The sequence below is a fragment of the Chroicocephalus ridibundus genome, chromosome 8, assembly GCF_963924245.1.
Source record: "Chroicocephalus ridibundus chromosome 8, bChrRid1.1, whole genome shotgun sequence".
Classification (NCBI taxonomy): domain Eukaryota; kingdom Metazoa; phylum Chordata; class Aves; order Charadriiformes; family Laridae; genus Chroicocephalus; species Chroicocephalus ridibundus.
This window is the reverse complement of record NC_086291.1, coordinates 43179876-43206620: the sequence shown is the minus strand read 5'-3', so window position 1 is coordinate 43206620 and position 26745 is coordinate 43179876. Positions and strand designations below refer to the sequence as shown.

Genomic DNA, 26745 nt, shown 5'->3' with positions numbered 1-26745 from the left:
CATGGCAGACACTGATGAGAAGCTGCCACACGGGCACTCCGCGATCCCCTACTTCTCACAAGCCTTTTTACAGAACTGGTTGCTGCAGCTGTGAAGGACCTGAAGAGTATTTACACATTCTCCTGCCATTCCGAGATGGATTTTAAATGGGCATCTCAGAATTTGTATACTGGGGTGACTCTGACTGTAGTTCAGAGGCAGTTCCCAGAAAGGGAAGAGAAGATCAACAGCAACTGTTTCAGTGGGTGAGATTTAGAGAGGTCTCCGCTGGAAGAGGATATGCAGAAAGCGCTTTAAGCAGGAGTAGTAGATGATCTGAGAGGTCTCTCTTAGAAAGCCCGGGAGAGGCTTTTCTAAATCAAAAAAGGCAGCCTGTTAATGCTGATACCACAACATGACTGCATGGGATACCATCTGAAAAAACATCTAGAACCAGCAAGATGCAACAGTCTAGATAAAGAAATACCAGAGAATTCCTGTATGTTCTTCACATCAACTATATATTCCCGTCAGAAGATTACATATTTTCTCCATGCCACATTAAAATCAATGGTAGCTGGCTTTAACTCCTATTGCTGGGGGGGGGGGGGGGGGGGGGGGGGGGAAGGGGGGGCGGGATATATGAAAGCAAATTACTAGATAATCTTGGAATGAGCAAAAACTTGGAAGAAACAGGAAGGAGAGGCAAAGCAGGTGTACTGAAAAATAACATAAAAGGAAAATCAGAGGAAGAGTGTAAAAAGAAAATAAAGTGTTGTAAAGATGAAAAGGAAGACAAAACAACTAAAATGCACACAAAGATTAAAAGCACACAAGAAGCAAGCAAAAGAAGAGGCGCGTTTTGTATTTATGCAATTCTTTTGTTTTTTTTAAATTAACAATTATTTTATATACATATATAAAGCCTTCTCAGTATATTAGGAAATATTTACTCTCTATCCCTGCAAGTTCCGAGTAAGTAATTAAATGTTCACCTTTAATCACAGAAGTAAAAAGCACAAAGCACATGGCCACTACTCATCTCAAAAAAACCTCCAGTGAGATGAAGTTATACTTTAATCAGTTGTCACTATCTTTTCTGAAATAAACAACTGCTCACATAGCAACATGAAAGCACCTCAATTTTACACAGAACAACTCAGTAGGTTTCCCACAAAGAAGAAACCAGAACAGGGGGTTGCTTCTGCTGTGGGAGAACTGCAGGTAATGTTTTAGTAGAGGCAATCTACCGTAAATGCATATTTTAATAAATTGATTATCAAATGTGTACATGATTTTAAATAGTGTCTAGCTACAAGATGCAAATGCAAAGTATAAAGTGTCTTAACTGGGAACAAAACCTATGACAGCAAGAGTAAATTTATTTTTAAGAGTACCTGAATTTTTAAAATAAAGATACTGATCTGTACATGTATTATTATTCTAATTTATTGATGCTATGAATATATTTTAAAGCAATTTTTTAACAGAAGTCAGAAAAGCATAGTAATAAGAATAGTAAGAAATAGTTTTCTTGAAACAGCGATGCTCATATTAAAATCTGAAAATTACATATTAAAAAGTTCAGATTCACTAAGGCAGTTATCTTATGTTGCTATTAGTAATTTTAAAGAGAAGTTACCTGCAGTTTACAGTACAGAGGCATACGTGCTTTCATAATCACAGTCCGTCTCCTATAGCCTAATGGCCTGAACGGACCTCCTAGCTGCATTCGTATCTTCCAGTAGAACCAGGACAGAAAAAAACCCACCGCTATTCTGGTCTTCCTCAAATCGCAGCAAGAATCTTGACATTTAGATTACTATTTCCACGCCACACGTTTGTAAGGAAATTGCCATATATATATGTGGGATTAATTCAAGACCAAAAAAACCCCAGGTTACTCACTGATCCCTTCATCTGGAATTTTGACCTACTTCCCCAATTAATAAATTATTGGCCATTTAAAGTCTAGATCTGTGCCATTTAAAATGACCACACAAATCTTTCTGCATATCGCAGAAAGACCAAACACAGCACTACATGGGTGCTAAACTATTATCTCAGTCTAATTCCATTTTTGGTGAAGTCTGAAAGGAAGAACTTCTGACCGTTTCCTGAACGAGTATCTAGCTAGTAAGAAAATGGTCTTCGGCACACTTCTGCCTGTCGTGTGTATTTCGCCCTGTCACATCACTGGTAGACCATAAAGCAGCTTCAAAATTACACATGGATTCGACTGCTTGAAAGTTGAACCAAGACAGATCGACATGCCTTGCTACTGTCTTTCTAATATTGATGGATAGCAAAGTTAAATGTTTGAATCGAGTCACTTTCGTGCTGACCCTAGAACGGGAGCAGATTAAGCAGGGAGAAGTGGTAAGTAAGCCCACAGATGAGTAACATTTAATTAAAGTAATTCTGTGGGTAGGTAGGTGGGCGTGTGAGAAAGCTGAAGAGATAGGTGTGTGGGAGAGGAATGGAAGCTTGAGAGTATAAACAGGATTTGAAAAAAATATTTTCATGTTGGGTTGGGGGTTAATAAGCCACTAAGCCATCCTCAACTGAGACCCACATGTAGTCATGCAGGAGAGCAAGTTTAGCTCTTGTGTAACCCTGGGCAAAGACTGTCACATTAATAGAAATTCAGCCTTATGATTTAAGGAGGAAGAGAGGAAGCCTATCCAAATGATCTTCATAGCTTTTCACTACAAACCTTGTTCGTTTTCCTTCTACCTGTGCTGCCTGGCCAGTCTGACCTCTCTAATCGAGAGCCAGTTCCTTGCAAGGAAGGACCTGCGGATGTCACACACATATTCTCCTCATGCCACTGCACAAAGTACTCCAGGCAATACACAAGTTTATATTGCAATTACAAGAGTTGGTGCACGGAGGAATCGACAACTTCTGATAAAGTTGCAAACGATTAACTATCATTTGCATGCCAATTACAAGAGAATGGAAAACATCATTAGTCTTACCTAACCTGGCACAGCTACTCCTGTATTTAATGAAAATGAGAGCTAATTTTCACCAAAAAAAAAAATCCCCCTTTAAGGATCAATTTTAATTACCATGTTATAATGTGAAGCAAAGATGCAGAAGGTCAAATACGAAGTAAGTTGTAATTAGCTATTTCATCATACCAAGATCCCCTTTGAAATTTATGCTCAGTTTATTCAGCAAAATGTGCAACAAATGTTTTTCTCAATACATCAGAACCCGAAGCACAGCTAAAGCATTTGGATGCCACGGCTACTGAGACTGCATAGAGAGAAGAAAAAGTCAATAACCTAACATAAAAGAATTGGTATCGAGAAGTGAAGAGCCCAAGAGACGATGCGAAGTACAAGGCAACTCAAAAAACCAATATTGTTTACTCTTTCAGGGCCAAGCTGGAAGAAAATCTTAAATTGTTTAATTGGTCAATTAAACTTGGCAAATCAGAAATTAATTGGTAATGCTTTTTAGAAGAAACTTTTCAAGTCGGAGTGATATGACTATATCTCTGCTTGACAATGTGATTGAAAAAACCTCTGCAATGTTTTCTGCTTTAAATCTGCCTTAGAGTTGGCTGGAATTACCTGCTTAAGTGATCCAAGAACTGTTAGTCTGCCCCGCAATGAACACACAGAGGGGTATTCAATGGCATTCAGCTAGTTTATTTGAGCAAACATGACTAGAAATGACAGAGCGTAATTGCTCTCTTTATCCTGGGTGCGTTTTTTTTGTTTTGGAGAGGAGCTTCAGCTTTACTACTTCACCAATTTCAAGCACTCAAAAATCATGAGAAGAAGTTAAAATCACAATATCTCAAAAAACTCCAGAATAATCATTGTTCTGTCTTCTGTTTCAATATCGCATTTGCAATCCCTTCTTGCTATGATAATCAAAAGGAAAAAGAAGCTGATGTGATACCTAAATCGGAGGATCAGTTACTGAGATTTGGAAGAACACAAGACCCACTGATAAGCACGCAGTGTGGCACAGCTACTGGCAGCGGACTGGCTGCTCGCCTCACACCTCATATCCGCTCGCAGAACAAGTACTTGCTGGGAGCAAAGCCTAAGTTAACTCAGCAACACAGGAAAAAAAGGCAGTTACCTTCTCACCAAGCAAAACAACTAAGTATGCGAACAGGAGCTTTATAAACGGTATCATAGAGAACAGTGGGTTTAAGGTTCTGTGTATCCTTGCGAAGAATCTATTTTAGAGCACGCACTGACACATACAGCTGCTAAAATGAGCAATATGTTCCTGCTATTCCTTAGCATAAGCAAAGAAATACACGTGGGGCATAGTTACAAAGTTTACACGCAGGGCTCTCGACAAGGAAGCCTCTTAGAAGTAATAATGCCTCTGATCACAAGTCATTACTGTGCCTCACCAAACTAGCACAGCATTGTGTTATCTATTTGGGATGTCAGTTTTGATCTCTTCACTGTAGAGTAGGAGCTGGACCGGGTTGCTTGCTTCTGCAGCTCTGAAGCGCTCGGGGTCTTGAAAAAAGCTCCTTGAAGTATTTTCTTCAAGAAGCAGTTGGGACCAAATATAATATGTAGTATAAATGAAATAGCATACCATGCTGATACAATAGCCCACACCAGCAGGGTATGATTTAGATGAATAAACACTGCTGTAACGATTGTCAAAGTATTATCAACTACCTAGCACACTGGTGGCAAACTTCTACAGTCAAAACTATGGAACTGAAAAAGAATAAAAAATGGGTCATTGATAGCAGCTGGGAATAAAAAATATCCATGGGGAAATCTGACTTGCAAGACAGCCGCTTCATGGTGAAAAGTTCCCAGCTCCTCCGCAGGGGGAGCAGAGTCCTCCGAGTGCCACTATTTAGAGAAATGATTGACATGGTTATCTGCACTGTAATTCCGCTCTGCGTGCCTTCCAGACAGCTACACACAGAGGCAAGCCACTCGCTTTTTCTTCCCAAGCCACAAGAGGCAGTTCCAGGATCCACATCCCAGGTGCACTATGAAAACCTACTAGGCGAAAGCAGAATATTCAGAGGCAAGGATAACACCAGCTGAGCTCGCTCAGCAGCACTGCAAAGTGTCCCGCTCGCTGTCCCTTGGTATGTTGGACTGCAAGGAAGTTTACCTCAAGGCTAACAAGCACAACCATGGTTACACCATGAACCAGCAAACTACAGAGAACTTGGTTTAGACATCTCTTTTTCAACTACACACTGTTGTAAGAATAATTGATAGACACCTCTAAACCAAGTAGCATATAGCCCACTGTTTAATATCATATAGAATTTCTTGAAACACCTAAAGTATCCCACAGCCCAGGAGATGGACAGACCAGGAAAGAAATGGTAGGAAAGAAGGGGAAAAAGTATGAAGTATGAGGGAGAAAAGAAGGAAAAGGGGAAAAAAATAATCACTTCCACCAATAACTTACATAAAGAACAGAGCAGGAAAAAGAGCTAACAAAAAAATAGAAATATGCTGCAGAGAATGGTAGTAACAGTTTATTCACCTGCAGGCTTAGACAATGCACTAAAGCACTTTACTATAAACGCTTCCTACTGTCAGTTTTCTTACCCAAATTAAAAAGTGCAACAGAGAAGTCAGTACAAGAAAAATCAACATAAGTTGTATATCTTTCTCTTCCCCAAAACAACCAAGTTCAACATGGTAAATAATTTTTCAGCTCGGAGTATCTCTAAGCCTTCACAAATCCCTAGATGAAGAGATGGCCTCTGCAACCCGACTGAAAAATGTACAAACCTGGACAGAATTAACACCAAGGAAAGAAACCACCAAACTTACAAATCATTACATCTCAAAGAATATACAAAATTTCAAGGTAAAGCAGGGCAACTGTAACAACAGACTTCTAGTATCTATATATCAATTATTTTCACACACAAGAGTATCAAGTTCAGTGGATGCTACAGGAGAAATTTCATAGTAGCCAACCTGAAATTTAGTCGTAACAGAGGAGTTACGTTATACCTCATCATCTCCAGTGATCCCAGCCAACCCACACCTCTGCACTACGTGTCTTCTACAGGACTTCAGCAGCACTGCACCTCCTAACGCCATGCGGGGTATTGACTCGGAGCCACCTTAGACAGAAAAGCACTATGCACCAAGTCACCAATACTCCTCCAAGTAAACTGCGTTTTCCCTCGAGGGCTCCTATCCAAGTGCACAGCTTATCAAGGCTTTTCAGCTTGTGAAGTCTGCTTAAGTCACAGTCCAAGGCAGAAACGCTGCACAGGAACTTCAAGTTTTCTCTAATGCAAAAGTAGAATTAAGTTTAGAGCAGAGCACTCACACACATAAAACACAAAGCATTTATTACAAACATGATATTTACTTCCATTACCAGTATAATACACTTAGAATAGGAATCACTAGAGAAACCACATTTACTTTACTCTCACCTGCTTTCTTACACGTGCCCAGTTAATGCCCTTTGTATTTACATATCCACTGACATCAACAGAAGTCATGCATAAAAACCACAGGCAAAAATTGCACAAGTTTTACTCCCAGCACTATACATGTACAATACATTTGCATATATATATGCAGACAGCTAAAAGGTGGTTTTGTATTTCATAAAATGATCAAATGTCTTACTTAAAAATCCTTTAAAATATGTAACTATTTAACATAACACTCAAACCCACTCTGCAAAATCGTCAGACATATTACTTTTACCATAACTTTGTAACGCGCTTATCATTGATCCATCCTTCTTGAAAGAAGCAATTTACTGTTTTTGTTAATGACTAAAAGCACGTTTGATGCTATGCAACTCCAAAAGTCTACCAGCACTTAAATAACCCAGTACTGGATGAGTATTGATTATGCATATCCTCAGAGGGACTACTTCCTTGATTAAACAAAGATATTGATCCAAAAAGATGAAAACTGTATTATTCAGAGAAGAATGAAAGTAACTTTTGACAGTATTTTATTACTTACAGATGATTTTATATTATTTCAGCTAAATCATCCTGGCTTTAAACATTTACTCCCCTTTCATCCTGTACATTTTCTGTTCCATAGCATCAAAATACAAAGATAGCAATCCCTACACATATACTGTCTAAGCACCTCTTATGACCAATACTAACCCTAACAGAATACTGCTTTACACTATTTTATCAAAAGAATAGATTAAAAATTTCACTAGGAAATACAATTTTTGGAAGTACAAGAGCATTTCTAATCCCATGTCTGCACTGCTAGATGAATGACTGTTCAATTATATTTGAATTAGTTAAGCATAACATGCAGAAAAGTGAAATCTTCACAATACCAGAACATTCTGTACTCCTTAATTGCAATTTTCAAAGTGCTTGTTCGTCAATTCAAGCAAAAGCAAGCAAGAAAATGTTCTTTCTTAACTGAAAAGAACTTTGGAGTTAAATTAAGAGAGAAGTGCAAGGAAAATGGTAAGGTTTTTGACAGGGTAGATGCCCAGCCAGTAGACGCCAGTTGGAAGTCCACAGAAAGTCAGTGCCACAAATGATAAAAGACAGTGAGAGCATTATATTCAGATGTTATGCACACTTCCTGGGGAAGCTCAAGGTACGAAAGGGTCCGTGCAATGTTTTGTTATAAAAAGTAAAATCCAAGAGGAAAAAAAAGGATCCCTTCGTATTAAGTTCTGAATAAAATATTCTAGTTTTAATCAAAGAAAAGCATATATTCTCTCTGATCAGATCTGTCTGCTTTCACAGCATATAGAAAACACTATATATCCTGTAAGGCTGTATTCATTAATGTCCCACACCAACTCAAAGTCAGTTTAAAGCACTGTCTTTTTGCCTTGGTAGTACTTTACACCCATTTTAGAAGGCTCTGAATGACCAAAGACAATATAGGAAACCTTTCCTTAAGCCTATGGAGTCTGCTCATAAGGAAATCAAGTCTACAGACTTTCTATATTAATAGCACTCTACCGGGCACAAAATTGCAGACCTGTAATAAAACTGATGATTGGAATCTTGTTCAATTTGCAGCAAATGGGGATACTGATGGAGGTTCCAGGATCACACTCTGTGTTGCAGTAAAGGATTCAAGAGAAGTTGCATGGATCCTTTTTACTTTTATCTTTGTTATTTGTATCTTTATTGGGGTTAAGGTTGCATTAGACCCAATGTGAGCTCTAGCTTCAGCATATGATTCTTTCAGACAAAAAGAAAGAAACTGGGACACACAGAGAAAGCTGGGGTACGCATCTAGCCTCAGCATCAATGAAGTCCTTCATGGATGAGGTTAAGTCACTTCTGGTAGTAGTTCTATAAATTAGGTAATTGCCCGTCAGTATACTGGCTTCATATTTCAAAATTTTAAGATCCATTTTTAGTGGTATATCCAGCTTCACATGTACATAAATACGCGTATGAATAAGAAAATTCAAAAATTGGTCTTCCCTCCAATAACTTCTCTAATCTACGTTAATCACAACAGTATTCTTTTGTGAATGGATTGATCAATTGAGTATTCTTCTTTTAAATGCATATAATATGAAAGGAAACTATGTAAAAATATTGGAACCTACCAAACAAATGGCACTAGGTCCCCACATCAATTCCACTTATAATTCTTTAAGACTGGAAACCAACTATTGAGAAAGCTAGCAGGAACTGGAAAGAAACATAATTTTTTTCCTTCAACAATAAAGACCACATGGAGTTACAACATTGACACAATACTACTGAAGCTCTGTTTCATAATAAAAACATATATTATTAAAGCTAGAGAGAAATGTACACAGCCAGATCTTCACAATATTACAAAGTCCACGTCAAATCTGCCTGAGATCCATCTGCACATACCTATTTATAATGCCTCTACAGTGTGTTAAGTGCAATGCTAATGAGATACTGCGTAACAGATTTTAGATCTATGTAGCCATAATTTAATTGTGCAAACAATATTTGACTGTAAATTTGTAAAACTAACTGGTGAGTAATATGTTAAATGTCAAAGCTACTCTGAACAATGTAAATCCATAGATACGCACTTCTTGCAAACTTGCAATTTCAATGCATTGCTCTCCAGGGAGGGATAGTATCCACAACTTTCAATATAACATTGCAATTTAGAAAAAAAAAAATCTTTTTAAAAACAAACAAAATCCCCTTTCTTAAAAATACCCTAAAGTCAAAAGTAAGGATATCTAATTCTTTATAAACAGCATGGGACCTACTTCAAAAAGTTATGTGCATTCCTCTGTAAGAAAGGAAAGAGGAAGGCAAGAAAAGGATCCATAATAAAAAGAGCAAATAACTGTACTATATTCCCCAAATACAAAAGGTTAGTGGAATTGAAGCGCTATTCTTCAGAGAATGGAAATTCACTCCAAGTGGAACCAGAAGGGAGAAAGCGTATGACAGGTAAAATATAAGTTGGATATTAGGAAGGCAAAAAGGAAATAAAAAGAGCAGATAGCAAAGGATACAAAACCAAATAACAATACTATTAGTATATCAGAAGCAGGAAACTTTCAAGGGAATCACTGAATTTGCGAGAGCTGGATTGAACAGAGCACTTGAAGAAGATCAGGGCATTGCAAACAATCCAAATTATTTTTCATCAGTCTTTGCCATGGAAGATGTTGGAAAAACGCATACCTGACTTTTCTGATAAAGAGACTAACATGTCTTCAAACTGAAAAATCAAAAAGGGGGTGAGGAAACACAATAAATTGAATGCAATAAATGATGAGGGATGCGCTCCTGTTCCACTCGCATCAACAGGTGGTTTACCATTGATTTTAGCACTGACAGTCTTTTACTTCAGAACTGAACAGCAAACAGTTTTGAAACCAATAGTTTCAAAATATGAAAAGGCTGAGGTGGGCATCACAGTGGATGCTCAGTGTGCAGCAGTGGTCAAGAGAGCAAGCAAAATCATAGAATGATTTTGAATGAGACAGGGACAGTAGGAAAGACTATGTTTTTAGTCAACATCCAGTCTCTTCTGGAGTATCTGTTCAGCTTAGGATTCCTGCTCTAAACCAATGACAGTGGCATATGACAAGAATCTGACAACAATCAAGAATGATTATGGAAGAAAATTTAAAAAGCTGGAAAAAAACAGGAAGCAAAGAGATTAATTAAGACGGGACACTGTAGAGCTGCAAAGAATACTATAAGAAATAGGTAAATAGGGTACCCTTCCACTGAAACTTTCTCACACTACTGAAACAAAGGGCTGATCGGGGCAATAAAAAGTTACCAAGTCAAAAATAAAAGGACTGAAACATTTTACCGCATAAACCACAAAACTGCGTAATTACTTCACAAGGACATCTCCATGATAATACCAAGGAATACTCTTTTGCTGTTGCTCTTCCTTTTCTCTCTTGTTCATACCCATATAAAGGAATTAGTGACATGGCAATAAATAGAAATCTTCAGAACAACTCCTTTAAGGGAACATGCTTTCCCTTTCCTCTTGCCCTAATGCATGGAACTTTGCAGGCTGGATATATGCCAGGGGAGGAAGGGGAGGTAAGATGAGCTATGGAGTACGGTTGCAGCAAGGATGAGGACAGCTAGGAGAGATGTTTCGAGCACATGCTCAAATTGCAGCGTGCTTTCTGTTCTGTAACGCAAGTGGTTGGTGGCTCAGAAATCTGCCAGCTGTTGGCAAGGGATATATTGGGTCCCAATCTAGAATTAAGACAGAAGCATTAAACTATCAATGTGTGAAATTTGTGACTTAAATTACAAGGTAGGGCCATCCAAGGAGTCTCTTGCATAATTCATGGCACTTCAGAACTTCATATATAAATCAAATAGAAGGAAAGTCTATCATTTCCGCCCTGTTGAACACAGATCCACACGCAACTTTGGTAATGGCTGCATAAACAATTCCCTAGAAAATACAGTATTACAGACATGCTCTTCACAATACTCATTCACACAGTTCCGCAAGAAATTTCAATACAGTATCATTCAATGAACACTTCTATGAAAAACTACTCATAAGTGTCAAAAATACAGAAGTCATTAAAAATAACAAAATTAGTCTGGTTTGGCGTGGGTTTTTTTCCTAAATGAATGCTCACAAACACTCTTGCAATGTTTTTCTATATTGGACTTAGTCAAACTTTATTATATGATTCATGGGCTTGCTATTAATCATTTTGTCTAATACTGTAGAAAAGGAAACTACAAATTCTACAAAGCTCCCACACTTAACTAACAGGCTCCAAAAGCAGCAAAATTATATTCTCCTAGTTCAACGATAAACTTTGACAGACTTTCAATCTTGAAATGGTAACCCGAATGCAAATGAAGTGCAAACCAAGTAAGCGTAACGTAAGACTAAATGTTATCAATAAATACACACAACTTGAAACACACTGCTTTAGAAATAGCTGAAACCTTGACTTACTGTGGCTGTGCCGGAGACAGTTTGTGCATTTGTGTCAGCTGCACTCTGTTCAGAGTGTGTCTGCGCAGGAGGGTACATGTTTAACGTGTGCTCTGGAACAGTGGTTTGGCCTGTGTACTCTGGAGCTGGATGTGGATGTGGGGCTGTGTATTCTGCAGGGATGCCGTTCTGAGGTGGAGCAAACTGGGCTGAGGCATAAGGCTGTGCCATTGTGTCAGGAGGTGCTGTAGCTTCCTGATTACCCTGTAAAAATCAAAGAAAAAAAAAAAAAAAGGAAGAAGAAATGTGGCGTAAGAGAAAATAAGTGATGATCCCACACACATAACGCAGAAAGTGATTACAATACTCTGCTAAGATTGCTGGCCCGAAAAGGCACCGTGTTTGTTTCCTGAGGAGAAAATTTCTTGCCTGCATTAAATCCATTTTGCTAACCCTATTCAATCTTACTGTAATTAGACAAACAAATATGCTGTTCTCTAGATAACTGTAGACTATTTTTTAACTAGGAATGGTCAGAGAAATCTACCTGAACTAATGCCTCAACTCAGACAACGAAGAGGGCCGAAGCGCAGTTTATTCTAAAGGCTGCAGAGCACAACTGCCAACACAGAGCTCAGGTAAGGTTAGCCCACACTCCGTGACCCACTCTGACTTACCATTTGCAGAACACAATACGTGCAACCTATACACAGAGCAGGATTTGGGTGCATGCTGTTATCATAACAGTATAGAGAAAATATTTATACGAATAACGCTCTACGAGACTTTCAGAAATACTTTGAGGTACATTATTTTGAGCAACTGCATGTCACAAACGCAAAAAAATAATGAGATCAAATCAAAATATTAAACATTTGAATGCAAACATGCATCAGTTCAAAATCTTAACATCAAAGAAAAATTCTATATTGTAGGCTGCCAAACGAAATAGATTTAAGAACTTTAAAGGCTTTAAATTTGAAGACAATAGTATGTCATTTTCATATTACAATAAGCTTATACAATTAAAAACAAATACCCTCATCTCTTTTTAGATAGATACATCTTTACGTTCGACATAATAAAGGATATTCAAGCATGTTATTTTATCAATTAGAGACTTCTGACTAAATGCTCTGCTCATACCAAATAATAATAATCCCAAGGGAGGAAATACTATTGTAGGGATTTTGCTTATTTGTGCTCATCAGTCCTTGACTTCCTCATTTCAAAATAGGCTGGATGAATAGAAGACATTCTTTTGCACTTTGCGCTTAAGGACATTTCCAGCCGATTTCAGCTAATTCAAACATCAGTTCTCTGACCTGAAGTGGTCCCAAACTCAAGAGCTTTTATGAATTTGCAAAATCACAGCACAGGAACAAGCCTCGGTACATGGCAGACTTGGAAGGCAAAATTAATTTTTCCTTTGTAAAAGGCATTCAGTGTGTCCTAAAAAGTTAAAACTTTTTATCAGCAATCAAACCCTCCCTAATTTTAATCCCATCTTTGCTACTATTTTAGTGTATGGCCTTGAGCAAGTAGTTTACATTGCTTCATTCAACCATCAAATGAAAACAGTGACATTTACCTACTTCACAGGGTTAAGTCAGGAAGTTTCATTTGCCTATATCTACAATCATTCCGAGCTTATTGCTGCATTGAAACTTGCCCTGTTTAAATTTCAGTGGAGGTTAAAAACTCTTGTAAATGTATACTTATACCGTCTTATATTAAAATGGCAAGGTCCCCTTCTTATTTCTTTTACCTAATATTTTCACTATTCAAAAAAAATAAATCCAGATGAAGAAAAACCCAGCAATGACTCAATTACACCAGAGACATCTATTAAATGTTAAAGAAGTATTTTTAAAAATTGTGAGGGAGGTAGGGGACCTTAAACTTTTTAATCAACTCTTTCAGGAAGGACTTCAGCAAGTGGCAAGAACGAACAGCAAAGGGAACTTCTGCCTGTATCAGCATTTTCACTGTGCTGGCTTTGAAACACAGTAGCTGGTTACTGCTCGTCCTTAAGTTGTTCCTTCATGTCAGATGCTAAACGTGGCATTAGAGTCAGCAGCTGTTAAAAAAGAACAATAATGGCAACAAAGGGACCAAGGGCTAATGTCCAGGTGCATTTGATCTAAAGCTTTTTATACCACCTCAGTCCTAAACCAGATGTTACTGAGACCCCCACTGTTTCTCATTAACATGAAAGCAGTTCCATGAGGCCCTAATCAATATTCAAAGCATTCACACTTAGTGCTAATTACAGCTAATATTTAATTAAGAGGGTTGAACTTTTATATTATTTTTTACCAGCAACTCCAAACCATTCACTGTTTAGATTTACCCTAAAATGGCAAACTGCACTGGCAATTCCAGCACCTTCACGCTGCCGAGCCTCTTCTACCTCTTTCACTAGACTTGTTAAGCTGAGGTCTGGATCACTTATTTAGAACCCAGACACCACAAGGAAGTAAAAAACAAAGGGTCAAGGCTTTGTTTTCTTAAAATAGGTGCCTACTGTAGCATTTCCTAGCCTTTAAAAGTAGCATGAATTTATGACTCACAATTAATTCAATAGACACAGTAGGACAATGTAGTATAAAAGCATGTATGTATAAACATATTCTTTACTACTTATACGGGTATGAAGCCAACAGCTTACTGTTTAGAATATGAATTTATATCAAGAACAATGGACTGTCAACCAGCACGCATTTGTCTATACACGTGGCTGATGAAAACCCCAGACTATGCCAAAGTCAGATACATCTGAATAGATTTTAAAGAACCAGAAATTCTTTAAATACAATCACCTGAAATGTCCCTTTATTGTGCCCTTTAAAATACAGTGAACTAAAATGAATAAGGGAAATAATAGATCTAATGCATTAAGTTGAAAATACGAAGTGGCCCTAAAAGCAACAGGAAATATTGATCCTAAATTAGCCTATGAACTCAGGTATTAGAGTAATCTCCAAACTGCAGATGACAGTACACAGACATCGCTTAATACACAACCGAGGCATGAGAGGCTAAACAGAGGTTGTCCCTTCAGACTCAGTTCGAAGTATCTTTACGATTAAATGACCCCTTAATGCTCACTTTGTGCATGGTTTTTAATAAAGTAGTTGTTGGCAACAGAAAGAAGAACAAAGGATGGCAGACAGTCAGGCTCTGCTAAATGTTCTGGCCTGAGTTTTAATGAAAACCACATTTCAACTGAAAAATATGCTTTACGTGGCAGTGTATAAAATCAAATTTATTGCTTTCTGGTTAAATGCTGAAGTCTAAAGAACAAAAAAAAGAAAGCACTCCGATGATGCAGGTAAGTGAAGTCGCTCCTATGCCATATATATCGCTCCATTTGAAGAAAAGCTTAGAATTTAAAATGCTGCTAGTATCTCAGATCTCAACATGCCTTTTCAGCATCCTCTGCTCTGAAAGGATTTCATAATTAAGAAACGCATGAAAAGTGTCAAAACGTAATAAAGGAAGCTTGTTATGTTTGTACACAAAAGACAGAGCACAGAAAACATTACTTATGCAGTGTTCCTTTTTAAAAACACATTTGTAGCATAAAAATGTATTCAATGAAAACCTTTCTGCTTGCCTGCATTTTAAAGTCAAACTAACAGTTTATTGTTTGTTTTACTCTATTTTCTGTTTGGTGCGTTTTGTTTCTTTGGCAAGAGATATTTCACATTTAGAGAAAGCCTCTCATACTGTAGTTAAATGAGGCAAACTGCATCATGTCCTTAGGGCACGGAAACAAAGAAGAAAAATGCAACATTACTCTGTAAACCTGCTGGTTATAAGAACGGCTCAGTTAGATACATCAAGCACAGCAGAGATACATAATCACCGCCATTGTTTGCCCTCCTTCAGACTTAAACAACAAAACACATCTCAGAAGCCTGGCATGCAGCGGTGCAGCTGGATAAAAGAAATGCCCTGGCTTGACTAAAATCAAGAGTTTCAAGTGAAAATAAAAGTGAAAATACCTGCTGTACCATCCTGCTCCCTTTATTCTCCATAAACTTAGCAGCTGCTCTAGTCCCAGGCCATACAGCATCTGCCCAAAGCAAGCATCAATTATGGATGAGGGCGTGTGAGCAATGTAATGTGTGCACGAGTGTGGATGATCGGGGTGTTGAAGGAGGGGGAGCTAAGGCAAGGCTTACTGACCTCCCTCGCAACATCTGACTGCTCCCAAAACCTAATCCAGATGGGACTCTTTCAGTTTGCTGGGCCTCGCCCCATCAATCACAGCAGGCCACTCCTCTGTCTCCTGCTACTAGTTATGGAGTGCACCACTGAGCAGATGATTACACACAGAAGAAGAAAAAACACAGCTTGACTACATTAATAGCTGTTTAAAAAACATTAGAAATGCTACTATCTAAGTTGCCGGAAGCTGAACATTTTTGTTTTAAAATTAAGGCGGCTGTGTTCGAAGTTACAAAGCCCCCTAAAGTTCCAGCGCTTCGGCATTTTGATAGCTACGATGTTCAGTAACACGTGTGCATTTCTATGTGATTAATTCATCCTACATGTGGTAGAGTTAATACCAATAAGATTTCTATTTTAAAATTGCTGAACTCCACAAGTAAACCATCAATATTGAACTCGCCTGTTTTAGATTAAATGTACTTTATTCCTTCCACACAAATGAAATATTGTTTCCTTTTTTGTTTCATTTCATGACATCCCTCTTGCTTAGCAGGGGAAATATTTCAGAAATGCTTCCAAGGTTTAGTTCTGTGAGGCGCTTTAAGCAACTTAATGCTTGACTATTAAAGGAACTTTCCTAGATGCTCTGGAGGTAGTTTTAAAGTTATTAAACTTCTAATTAAATCACATAGTAAAGAAAGAACAAATCAAAAACTAAGCCCCAAAGAACACACATTTATTGCCGCTCTGTCGCAGACTACCTACAGACACAGGAATTCAGAAACAGGGCAAATATATAACGTGGGAATTATTTTTACAAATGTTCAAATTCTAGGGGGTGGGCAGAACAGCAGATAAACAGTCATCAATTCATTGTTAAACTTACATTCCGACTGAAATATATTGGATTTCTTTAAAGCGGCAGTGTAATTCTTCCAGATTTGTTGCTTGCACTCCCCTATTAATGATAATAAAAGCAGCCACTTCAAATTTTTCAGAAGGAATCAGACATCCAACCACACTGGACCGATAATCACAACTGACTGACTCTGCGAGCTTTCTCTGCTGTAGCTTAATTATCTGACCAGGCCACTTGACTCAGATCATTTGCTTCTGCAATCATACAAAATGAATTCTCCAGCCATCTCGCTTTTTTGGAAGGTTCAGTACAGAGCCAAATTCAGATTTCATTTAAAAACCAATCTCGTTCCAAAAGAAGGGTATCCTCAAAAGTAAGAAAGATAATGCAAAATAAGTTTTTTTCAGAAAGCATAGGGGAAAAGGTAATAGTAAGTAAGCAAAGGGGAATTTCTTTACTACCTTTGCAAGAAAGTACCACCTCTTTTCTCCATCACAGAAAAAAAACCTCACTTTTGGTCCTCTTCACATATAACACACTACATTCCAGTAAAAATCTGTGGTCTTGCTACCACTACGTATACATTTGAAACTGAAATGTTCATTTTGTGTCAGTGCCTGAAGTATGGAACAGATTAACTAATGAAATGTCAAAACACCCTACAAAGTAACTAGGTTATATACATTTACTTACATTTAACAGAAGGCAGCAAGCAACTTACCAAAAACTAAGTCCTAGTCTGAATTCCTGCCTGCATTCAAGACCACACAGTATTATGGATGTATAGAGACACATGAAGAAAGCATTCTCTCTGACACCTTCATTCTTTCCACTTGTCACTGCTGAAACTTTCTACTACTTTTATGACGCTGTGATTTATTACACTAGCTTTCCTCGTCCTGCATGACAGTTCTTTCTCCTGCTATTCTCAATGGCCCAAATGGACGTGACCCTGGCACATTGATTTGTTTTGCTTCCACATTACCACCTAAATCTTTCTGGTTTTTTAACTTAAGTTTTCTGCCTATCCCTCCCTTTCTCCAACTCTGACTCTTTGGTATTTTATACAGGTCTTTTCAACTACAGCTCAACCTTCTATTCAGTCAACCAATATTTTCCTTTTATAAATACACGGGAAGATTTTTACATCACATTTTGAAAAGACAAGTCTCCAAAATTGTCTGAAGACCCATATAGGAAGAGAATCTGGAGTATTCAGCAGGTGTATCCACAATTTATTTTCACAATGAGAATTGATTTTTAAAACATTTCAAAAGAAAGGTATAAAAGGAGCTTATCCTTTCCCACAAGGCAATATAGGAAAGTACACCTAATCTTATTTTACACCTTTACTGGACCATACTGAAGAAGATGATGCAGCATCCTCGTACCCAAATAGGAAAAAAAGAAAAAAAAAAAAAAAGGATTGGATTGACAACATATAAGGTGCATAAAAAGCTGCCTGGAATGCTGGCCTTTAAAGAAAGTAGCAGTCAACATTTAGAAATCTGTCAGTCAGCTATGAGTGCCATCCCTTGGGCATCAAGACCAGGTCCCAAACTGTTGAAGACCTTCATAAAAGACTTGTATGAAGTGTCAGAATGCAAGTTCATGCATGAAAGCAAAGGGGGGGGGGGCAGTTACGGGGGTCTCAAGAAGCTAGAGGAATGGGCTGACAAGAACCTGATCGAAGTCCTGCTCTTGGGACAGAATAACGCCATGCGTTGGTACAGGCTGCGGACTGACTGGGGAGGCAGCAGCTCTGCAGAAAGGGATGTGTGAGAGTCCTGGTGAACAGTAAGTTAGGTAGGAATCAGCAGTCTGCCTTTGAAACAAAAAAGGCTAACCACACAGAGGGCTGTTAGCAAAAGGATAGTCAGCAGGTGGAGGAAAGAGGTCATGGCTCCCTGCACAGCACTTGTGGAAGAGCATCTGGCACACTATGTCCAGTCTGGAGTCCCCCAGGACAGGAGATATATTTGCAAACTGGAGAGTCCAGAGGTGGGTTGCTAAGACAGCTGGAGGGCTGGAGCACACGACACATGAGGAGAGGCTGAGGGAGCTGGGTTAGCCTGCAGAAGAGAGCACTAACAGACAACTTAATTGCATCTTTTCCAACTTATTGGATGGTTACAGAGGCAGAACCAGACCTTTCTCAAAGGTACAGAGTGAAAGACAAAAAGCAACTGTCAAACATTGCAGAAAGCTAAATTCTGGTTGGCTATAAAGAATAAAATGACAAATATGAGGGAAATCAAGCACAGGAACACGCTGCTCAGAATGTTTGTGGCATCTTACTTTCAAAACTCAACTGGACAAGCCCCTGAGCAACCTGATCTGTGTAGTTACCCCTGATTTAAAAAGGATGTTGGGATTAGATGGCCTTTGAAGTTCCCTTCCAATCTAAATTATTCTATGATTCAATGTGGTTTCAACAGTAGCAGAACAGCTTCAAAATGGATTTTATACTTTTATCCTATTCAATGACTTTCCTCATAAAGGATTTACTGACAAGGAAGAGACTAGCTACAACTTCCAGCTCAATTCTTTGAGATGGATTTGGAATGCTTTCTTAGAAAAATATATTTACATTTGTTTAATCCACAGCCAGAGCAGTGTGAAAGTGGGAATCACTACAGTGCATGCAAGCCAAGAACAGTTTCACAAACAATGCAAATTAATGTTATGAACTATTAATGTCTTAATTTTCTGCCAAATGTCACCATTTTCACCACATGTAGAGGAACACTGCCGGGACATCTACGTCTCCATAGAAAGGTGTATTTCTGTCTGCCTTTGCATCACCTTTAAAACAATACCTACTACAGGCATATAAGATTTCAAATTTTATCTGCAATTTCTCTACTGAAATGAAATTTTATTCTATTTTATATATTAATTTACTGAAAAATCACTGCCACATCCTAAGGCTAGTATATCCGTTTTCTTATTTTTCAGTACCTAAAGAAGTGGTAGAAAAAGCCGATTTTTTATTATTTTTTTTACTGCAATACTGATTGAAGATACGAGTTTTTTGAAGTGTATCAGTTCACAAGTAATTGTGACAAAAGAAGTGAGAGGTTAATGCACTGAAAAAACAATCAACGGGAACTGGAGAAAAAGGACAAAGCAGCAGACGTATATTATGCTATATTGACATAAATGATTTTGTCCTGAGAAATCATTTCTTAATAATCTTAAATCTCTCAATTTGCAAGAATGAAGGCAACATAGACCAAGTGGTAAATTACAGGCCTTTACAGGAAAGAGTAAAAACATCAGTCTGTTCTTACAATCTAGCCAACACACATCTCGGAGCTAGCACAACTGGTGTTGTGCATGAACGGAAAGAAACACGCACTGCAACCACGTAGCCTGCGGGTCTGCAAAGCAAGAGCCATTGGGCCTTCTTTTATAACTGCAGACAAAAATATTATTCATAGCTCAAGCAGTGGAAGCAGCAGAGATGCATTGGCAAGACTGTTCTACTAGGATGTACTAGCGCTTCTGAGAAGCCAGATACACTAGCCCGGGCGATGAACCATGCTTGTGTAGCAGGACTATGCCTGGTCTTGACGCAACCCCGCATCGTGCTTTGTAAGCCTTTCTTCCAGACTCCACTGAGACTATTCCTACCTTGTAACTTACACACAAACATAAGTGTTTCCAGAATTTGAGTCAATAAACTTCTCTAAATGCCACCTTATTGCTCAAGGATTGAACACTGCAAAAGATTAGAGCTGGCAGAGGGGAACTGAACAGCAATCAAAACCAGCTGCAGGTGTATCGTTTTTGACAGCCAGATCATTTCTAGAAATCTGAAAAATTCTTGTAACATAGCTAAAATTATTCATTTAAAATTTGTTTAAAAGTAGAATTCAACATCTCAATTGCAATTTACTCTGAAAAACTAGTTGAATTTCTCAGGAGGTTGGGATTGGATACAGCTGTGTTTTTTAAAAGTGTCTAAATTGGGCGATTTAATCTAGCTGAGGTTAATAGTTACACAAGTTATTCCCAATTTACAGATGCTGCCTCATCCAGAGCATCTCAAATAAACTGCTTTTTCAGTTGGTTTCCTAACGGACTTATCACTTTGTTTGCAATAGAAAGTGGTGAACCTACACAGTCACATGCAGAGACAACATACTGAAGGTCTTTTCTTCTGGAGAAACCATATCAGAGTTTCCTGTGTACCTAATCAGTTATTACCAGCAGCAAAACTGACCGAAGATCATACCTCCTTAGCTATTCGTTTGCAAACATCAAAGTATACAGGGCTGCTTTAAAAGCCAGTTCACTTGAACTAGCCAGGTTAAGCAATAATGATTACTGTAAAACTGTCCCAAATGAACTAGTGGGAGTTGTTTTGTTTCATTTTGTTTAAACCAGGTAAATTTAAGAGTTTGATTTTATATAGTAAGGTACATAAAGATCATGGAGCATGAATTCCTTTTAGAATCCATTTCCAAGCACACAAAGGAGACGTGGGTAATTTGAAATGGTCAACATGGATTTTTCAGGGCAAAATAGCGCTTGATCAACCTGGTTGCCTTCAAAAAACAAAACCAATTGGCTACACAGACAAAGTTAAAGCACCAGATACAACCTGCCTTGACTGCAATAAAGCTTTTAATGCTGTCTCCCATAGCATTCCCGGTTGAGAGCTGAGGAAGGACGAGCTGGACTGTCGTATGGAAAACTGGCTGGACTGTCAGGCTCTAAGAGCAACAGTTTAATGTCTGACTGAAGCCCAGTAGTAAGTTGAATATGTTAGGGTCAATACTGGGTCTTACACTGTTCGACAACCTGGAGAATGAGAAAGAGTACATCCTCAGCAAATTTACAGGTAACACTAAACTATGGAGCCTCAATCCAGGGACTCCTTGATAAACCTGAGGACTGGGGAATCAGAATCCTTATGCAGTTCAAGACGGAAAAGTGCAAAGTTCTGCACCATGGGCATCATGGAATAACAGTTTGAGGAATGCAGTTCATTGGACATTCACTGAACCCCTTTCAGCTTTAGTCTGTATATAATAAAGGTATTAAAACACAGAAACGTAATCTATATTAAATAGCAAGTGCCTTGTGTTTTGCCCTTAGAAGCGGATTGTTCATAGACCATAAAACTTTTAAATTTAAATGAAATTCTATTATTCCCTTTTTTTCCTCCCATAAAAAAAAAATCCCTACTCATGTGTGCATTGTTCATGGAGATACCATGCAATAACGTCCAAACGTATGTGGAAATTGCATATATTCTGCATTTTACCTGTAACTTTTCAGTAGGCAGAATTTTTGGTTTTAAATGTCTGGCCCCGGTATTTTGAAAAAATTTGGCAGAATATTTATGAATTCAATACATCCACAATTCACACTTATCAGTTGCAAGAGACAAGAACTGTGATCTTCACGCCCACAAACTTTTGATTAAAATTAAGTTATTTCAATGGAGCTGAATACAATTTTGTAATTAAGAAATTCACCATTCTGCTGTTTCTCTTCTTTAAATTTTCAGAAAAACTAAAAATACAAAGAATCTAGAAATTAACTATTTTACCACAGACAGTGCCCATTTCCCACCTCTGTTCAATTTTAAAGTTTCCACCAAAAGTTTTTTGTCATTTCTGATGGAACATAGACAACCTGAGCTGCAAGGACCAACTAACACAGCAATGCCATCTTGTTTAATGCCAATTAAAGCAGCATCCGTTTTTTGGCACTGCAATGAAATGATGGAACATGCTCTCCAATGTTATTTACTTCTAAGATTAAAATGACTATCAAAATATCATTGGGCACAAGGAACAGCTAGATTGGCTTCCTGCCTCAGCTACACTTTGCTATGCTTGTTTATCGCCGAGATCGTTTGTGTACTTCAGTTATTGTTTATGTTAAGATGCTGTTAGAGCATTAACAAGTAACTGTTTACTCCAACAATGTTTGTCATTAGCAAACTAAGCCACGATACTGAAGAAAGGTAAAGCTCTTCTCACTGATGAGATAAAAATGGCAATAAGATTTGCCTATGCAATGCAAAATATATTTCCAAACACTGCTGAATGTCACAACTGTCTGAAAATAAACAAAAGTCTGTATTAATAGAGTGCTACAATGAATCTGCAGTTATGAAGAAAATGAAAAAAATCCTTTAATGGTTCCTATAGCATTGGAAAGACTTTCACTGACTATACTGATTGGTAAGTTCTGCTTTGTTAAATCTCTGAAAAGCTTCTGTTACTATGGAAGGAATGGCCAAGTTGTCTTTCTATTTTAATTTCCTCATCTGTAGGACAGGGACTAAAACTCACCTCAAATCTGCAGAACTATATTGCTTCTCCCCGCATATCTTCCCTAGAGATTTATTTTTTTTTTTTTACTAGTCCTTCTTTACAAGACTGAATATATACATATGGTAGCAAATCTTGCTATAAAGCTGGCCTCTGCCATATGCCAGGTGCTTAACCCTGGTAAGTTTAAAAACCATTGTTTTGAATGATATATTATTTTAAATAATATAGACTTGTGGGACTGGGTACAAATGATCTTTCTTAGTTTACAATTTTATTTTGTGCCTCTGTGTGTAAGGAGGAGAGGGCTCGTGGAAGGAAAGGTATTTCCAAAACTGAAATAGCATCGAGAAAAACTTTGGCATATTTACCAGGAGCATACGGCTAATTTACAGCAACCACATCCAACAGCATTTGTGTTGACGCAGTGCAGCAGCATGTATAACAGCCACAGCATCCAAACTCTAGAATTAGTGAAAATAAGCAGCTACATAGACTACGCTGGGAGAGAAGAGTTACAGCCTGAAATTTGCTTTTAATCCATGTGAAGTGAACTGGGTGCCTTTTATACTAGGAACACTAGATTAAACAAGATATCGAAAAATATTGAAACAGTTCAATATTTGCTGAGTGCACACCTAGCCAGATGGAGAATACAGCAAATGTGTTAGCATTCTAGCTGCAAAAGAAATTCAGGTTAGGTATTGCTACACAGAAATTGATAGCTAGCAGGTATTCAATCAGAAAAGTGGTTTTTCTTTTAAATATTACAATCACATGGTATAGTACATCACTTGTGTCAAGTTAAATTTAATCATATCAGCATACTTAAAGGAAAAAAACCTGAATACCTACTCATATGCCAATGCCAAGAGGGATTATATGAGACTTTATGAAGCCTTTTCTTTTTATTTAATATTCTGATATCTGTATAGAACAATTTTTATATGTATTATACCCTCAAACTAATCTATTCCATTGTCTTTTTAATGCACACCCAGTACGCCTGAGCTCATAGTTACAGTATAAAGTGTACTGTCAATTACTTCTGTTCTTCTGAAGTCTGCCTATGTTAAAGGAAAGACATTTTCCTTGAAGCAGCAATAGGTATAATGAGAGTGTTGCTAATTTTCTTGAGAGTAAAGCAACATCATCTGCTTTCTACTAGTTAAGAGCACATTTAAAAAGGAACAATAATTTATGAGCTCACTAATGCCTACTGATTTTTGTCAGACTTAGTGGAATCAGGTATGTGAAGGATTGTGCTCCAGAAAAGGTGTTTGAGCAATGCAACACAGAAACTCGATAGGCTTTTACTAAAATGTTTTTTCTACATATGTTTAATGGCTTATCTGAACAACAGTGAAAAATGATCACTATATAATCCATGAGAAATAAACCAGTTTTCAGCTGTCGGAGACTAAATACAACAACAAAAATGCAGAAACATGATTTTTGTTCTGGGAAAGGAACCGAAACTGTGAAGTGGCACATATGTCAAGCACGCGCTTTGGCAGACTCAACCCACCTCAGAAGACATGAAGACTGTATAAACAGAATTTAGGCTCCAAAATAGGGACCTAAAAGGCAGAAGTCTACCTCTGCAAATGTACTGAGCTTATTTTGCCTAGCCTTTTAGTGAATTCTCCTCTCTTCTCATTCAGATCCTCATTTAATTTTCCCTATCTTTTAAACCTCCCTCAACCTTCTTCATGTCGTCCTTATTTGACTTCCTCTGCATCCTCTTTCTACACCTGCTTGCAGAAATCCGATTCTCCCATTTAGTATTTATTGCAACAATTGAGAGTACAGTAGATGCAAAATGCTACCTGATTGACATGGTAACTCAGTAACTACACATAAGTATGAAGGTGAAAAGCAATGGATGACCTTCATATACACACCTTAACTTTCATGCAAAATATCTTATGTAATTGTGAACTATTCTGAGCAGAAATCTGAGGCTACAGGACTAGTACAATTTAGAAAATGCTTTCACCTGCTCCCCTTTTTTCTAGATACCATTGTAGCCAACTGATCCAGGATCTGGAGGATGAAAAGATATTTTGGAACTTGACACAACTATCCCACTTTTCATTTGCTGGTCTCGGTGAAGCGGTAAGTGTATTAACCACCTTGTGTAAATAACCACAAAGGGTTCACTGCTCGCCAACCGACTTCATGGAATAACAAAAAAGTTCAATGTTTAAAATGGATTCTTAAATTGTACAGCTATTCATATTTCCACTGCCTACGGTTCTGAAGAATAGTAGGGGAAAAAAAACCAACCCAACCAAAATACAAAAAAAGCAAGTGAGCTAATTTAAATTAACAAAAGCTGAAAAAGAAAATTGAAATCCTCCAATAACAAGGTCTGCAGTGACTAATAGCACCAATTAAGAACGGCAATGCACAGCCAAATTCAATTTTAATGTCATGCGCACACACGCGCGTATATATATATATATCTGTTCATGGTATCAAACTAAGAATCAAATACAATGGGGAATTATGAAGCAGAGTAAACTGATCTGAAAATGTTGTTTGCTAATAAGGATTAGAAAATAAAATTTTCAAATTATTATTTTAACTACATTTTAGTAATACAGACTGAATGCAAGTTAAATAACTTGAACTCAAGACTTCTCACATGCTTCAGAAGCAAACAAATCCTGATAAAAAATATTTCCAATTAAACAGACAATATGACATTCATTCAAAGAATATAAACAGTACACATTGTAAACGTCTCTATTGCTCTATGCAGAAAAGTCAGAGTGAGGGTGAAGAAATCCTAAGCTTAAATCCTGATTTACGTATCTCTTGGGCGTTAACAATTTAATACATTTTGCTTCCATTTCTTACATACATAAATGAGAAATTTAAAAGGATAGTTTGCTACTAGAATTTGTTGGCTAACATCTTACATTCTGTCAACCTGAAAGAGTAACATCATTGCACAATTTCACTTAAAATAATAATCATAAATAAATAAATTAGCAAGCTACTACTGACCCACATAGCCCAGCTAAATGGTGTTTTCCATTGCCTTAGGCGAAAGGAGTTTTTAAATAGAATTACACAAAGGAAAAAGTCAAATAGTTTAAAATTAAAAGCAGAGCATCTAACAGTCTGTGCGGGATCTCAGTGAAAGTAAGCTTTCCCTTAAGCAATGCAACTTTCTGAAGCAAACAACTCCACATTAATACTATAACTTGCAGGTCCTCAAATTCCCTTATTTGTCTGCAAGTTTTTACAGTAATTTCTGTCCTTTTTTTTTTTTTTTTGAGAATAATCTCAGTCAAGTTTTATTTAAAAATCACCTGTGGTTCATCTACAAATAACACTGAGTTTTGAAGTACAAATTACTTCAGAATTATAAAAGAATAATTAATACAGCGCTAACAAACCCCTCTACAACTGCATTTGCCAGGCAGGTACCATTAGTCAGCTGCATGTTAACTGCAATCTAGGAAACAACCTAACAGAACTCATACGAAAAGTAGCTTTTACATATGCCTTCAGGAACAGGAAAAAGTATCTGCCATAAAAATAAAATTAATCAGAAGTTGGTGAAGATACTCATAAGTATGCATATTGCCATTTTGTACTTCCAGTCTACTCGATCCAGTTAACGTGGTTAACTGTCATCAAAATACATTTTTGAAAAACAGTAGTAGAAGATATTCCAATATTCATAAATAATTATCTTCAACTAATCTCCCTTTTCAGGTATGAAACTTCTACTTCCCAGGAAACCTTATTGTACAGGATCATCTCTGACAAACACAACTGCTTCTCTACAGAAACTGCAAGGTTTTATCAGTGACCATCTCTTCCAAAAGAGGAATTTTAGACGTTTTCAAGAAATTAACTAGATAAATACAGACACCTGGAGGCTGATCTCCAACAAGGAAGTCCTTTCCCCACAACAACAGTTCACTAGAAGTTCAATAGAATACAAACGTTTTAGATTCAAATACAATTCAAACTTTTTGCATGTTGCTGTAAATGACAAAGCACTGAAAGTATTTGGAAGTAATAGGGCAATTTGTGTAGA

The 26745-nt window shown here is 37.6% G+C and overlaps 1 protein-coding gene across 50 annotated transcripts in view; it reads right to left on the bottom strand.

Moving 5' to 3' along the window:
• RBFOX1 (RNA binding fox-1 homolog 1) overlaps positions 1 to 26745 on the bottom strand; it is a 908679-nt gene that overhangs the window by 129934 nt on the left and 752000 nt on the right. For all 50 annotated transcript variants that reach the window (XM_063342862.1, XM_063342866.1, XM_063342858.1 and 47 more), the window contains one exon: positions 11376 to 11618. In XM_063342862.1, the coding sequence (XP_063198932.1) occupies positions 11376 to 11618 (243 nt within the window). The remainder of the gene's footprint in view (positions 1 to 11375; positions 11619 to 26745) is intronic.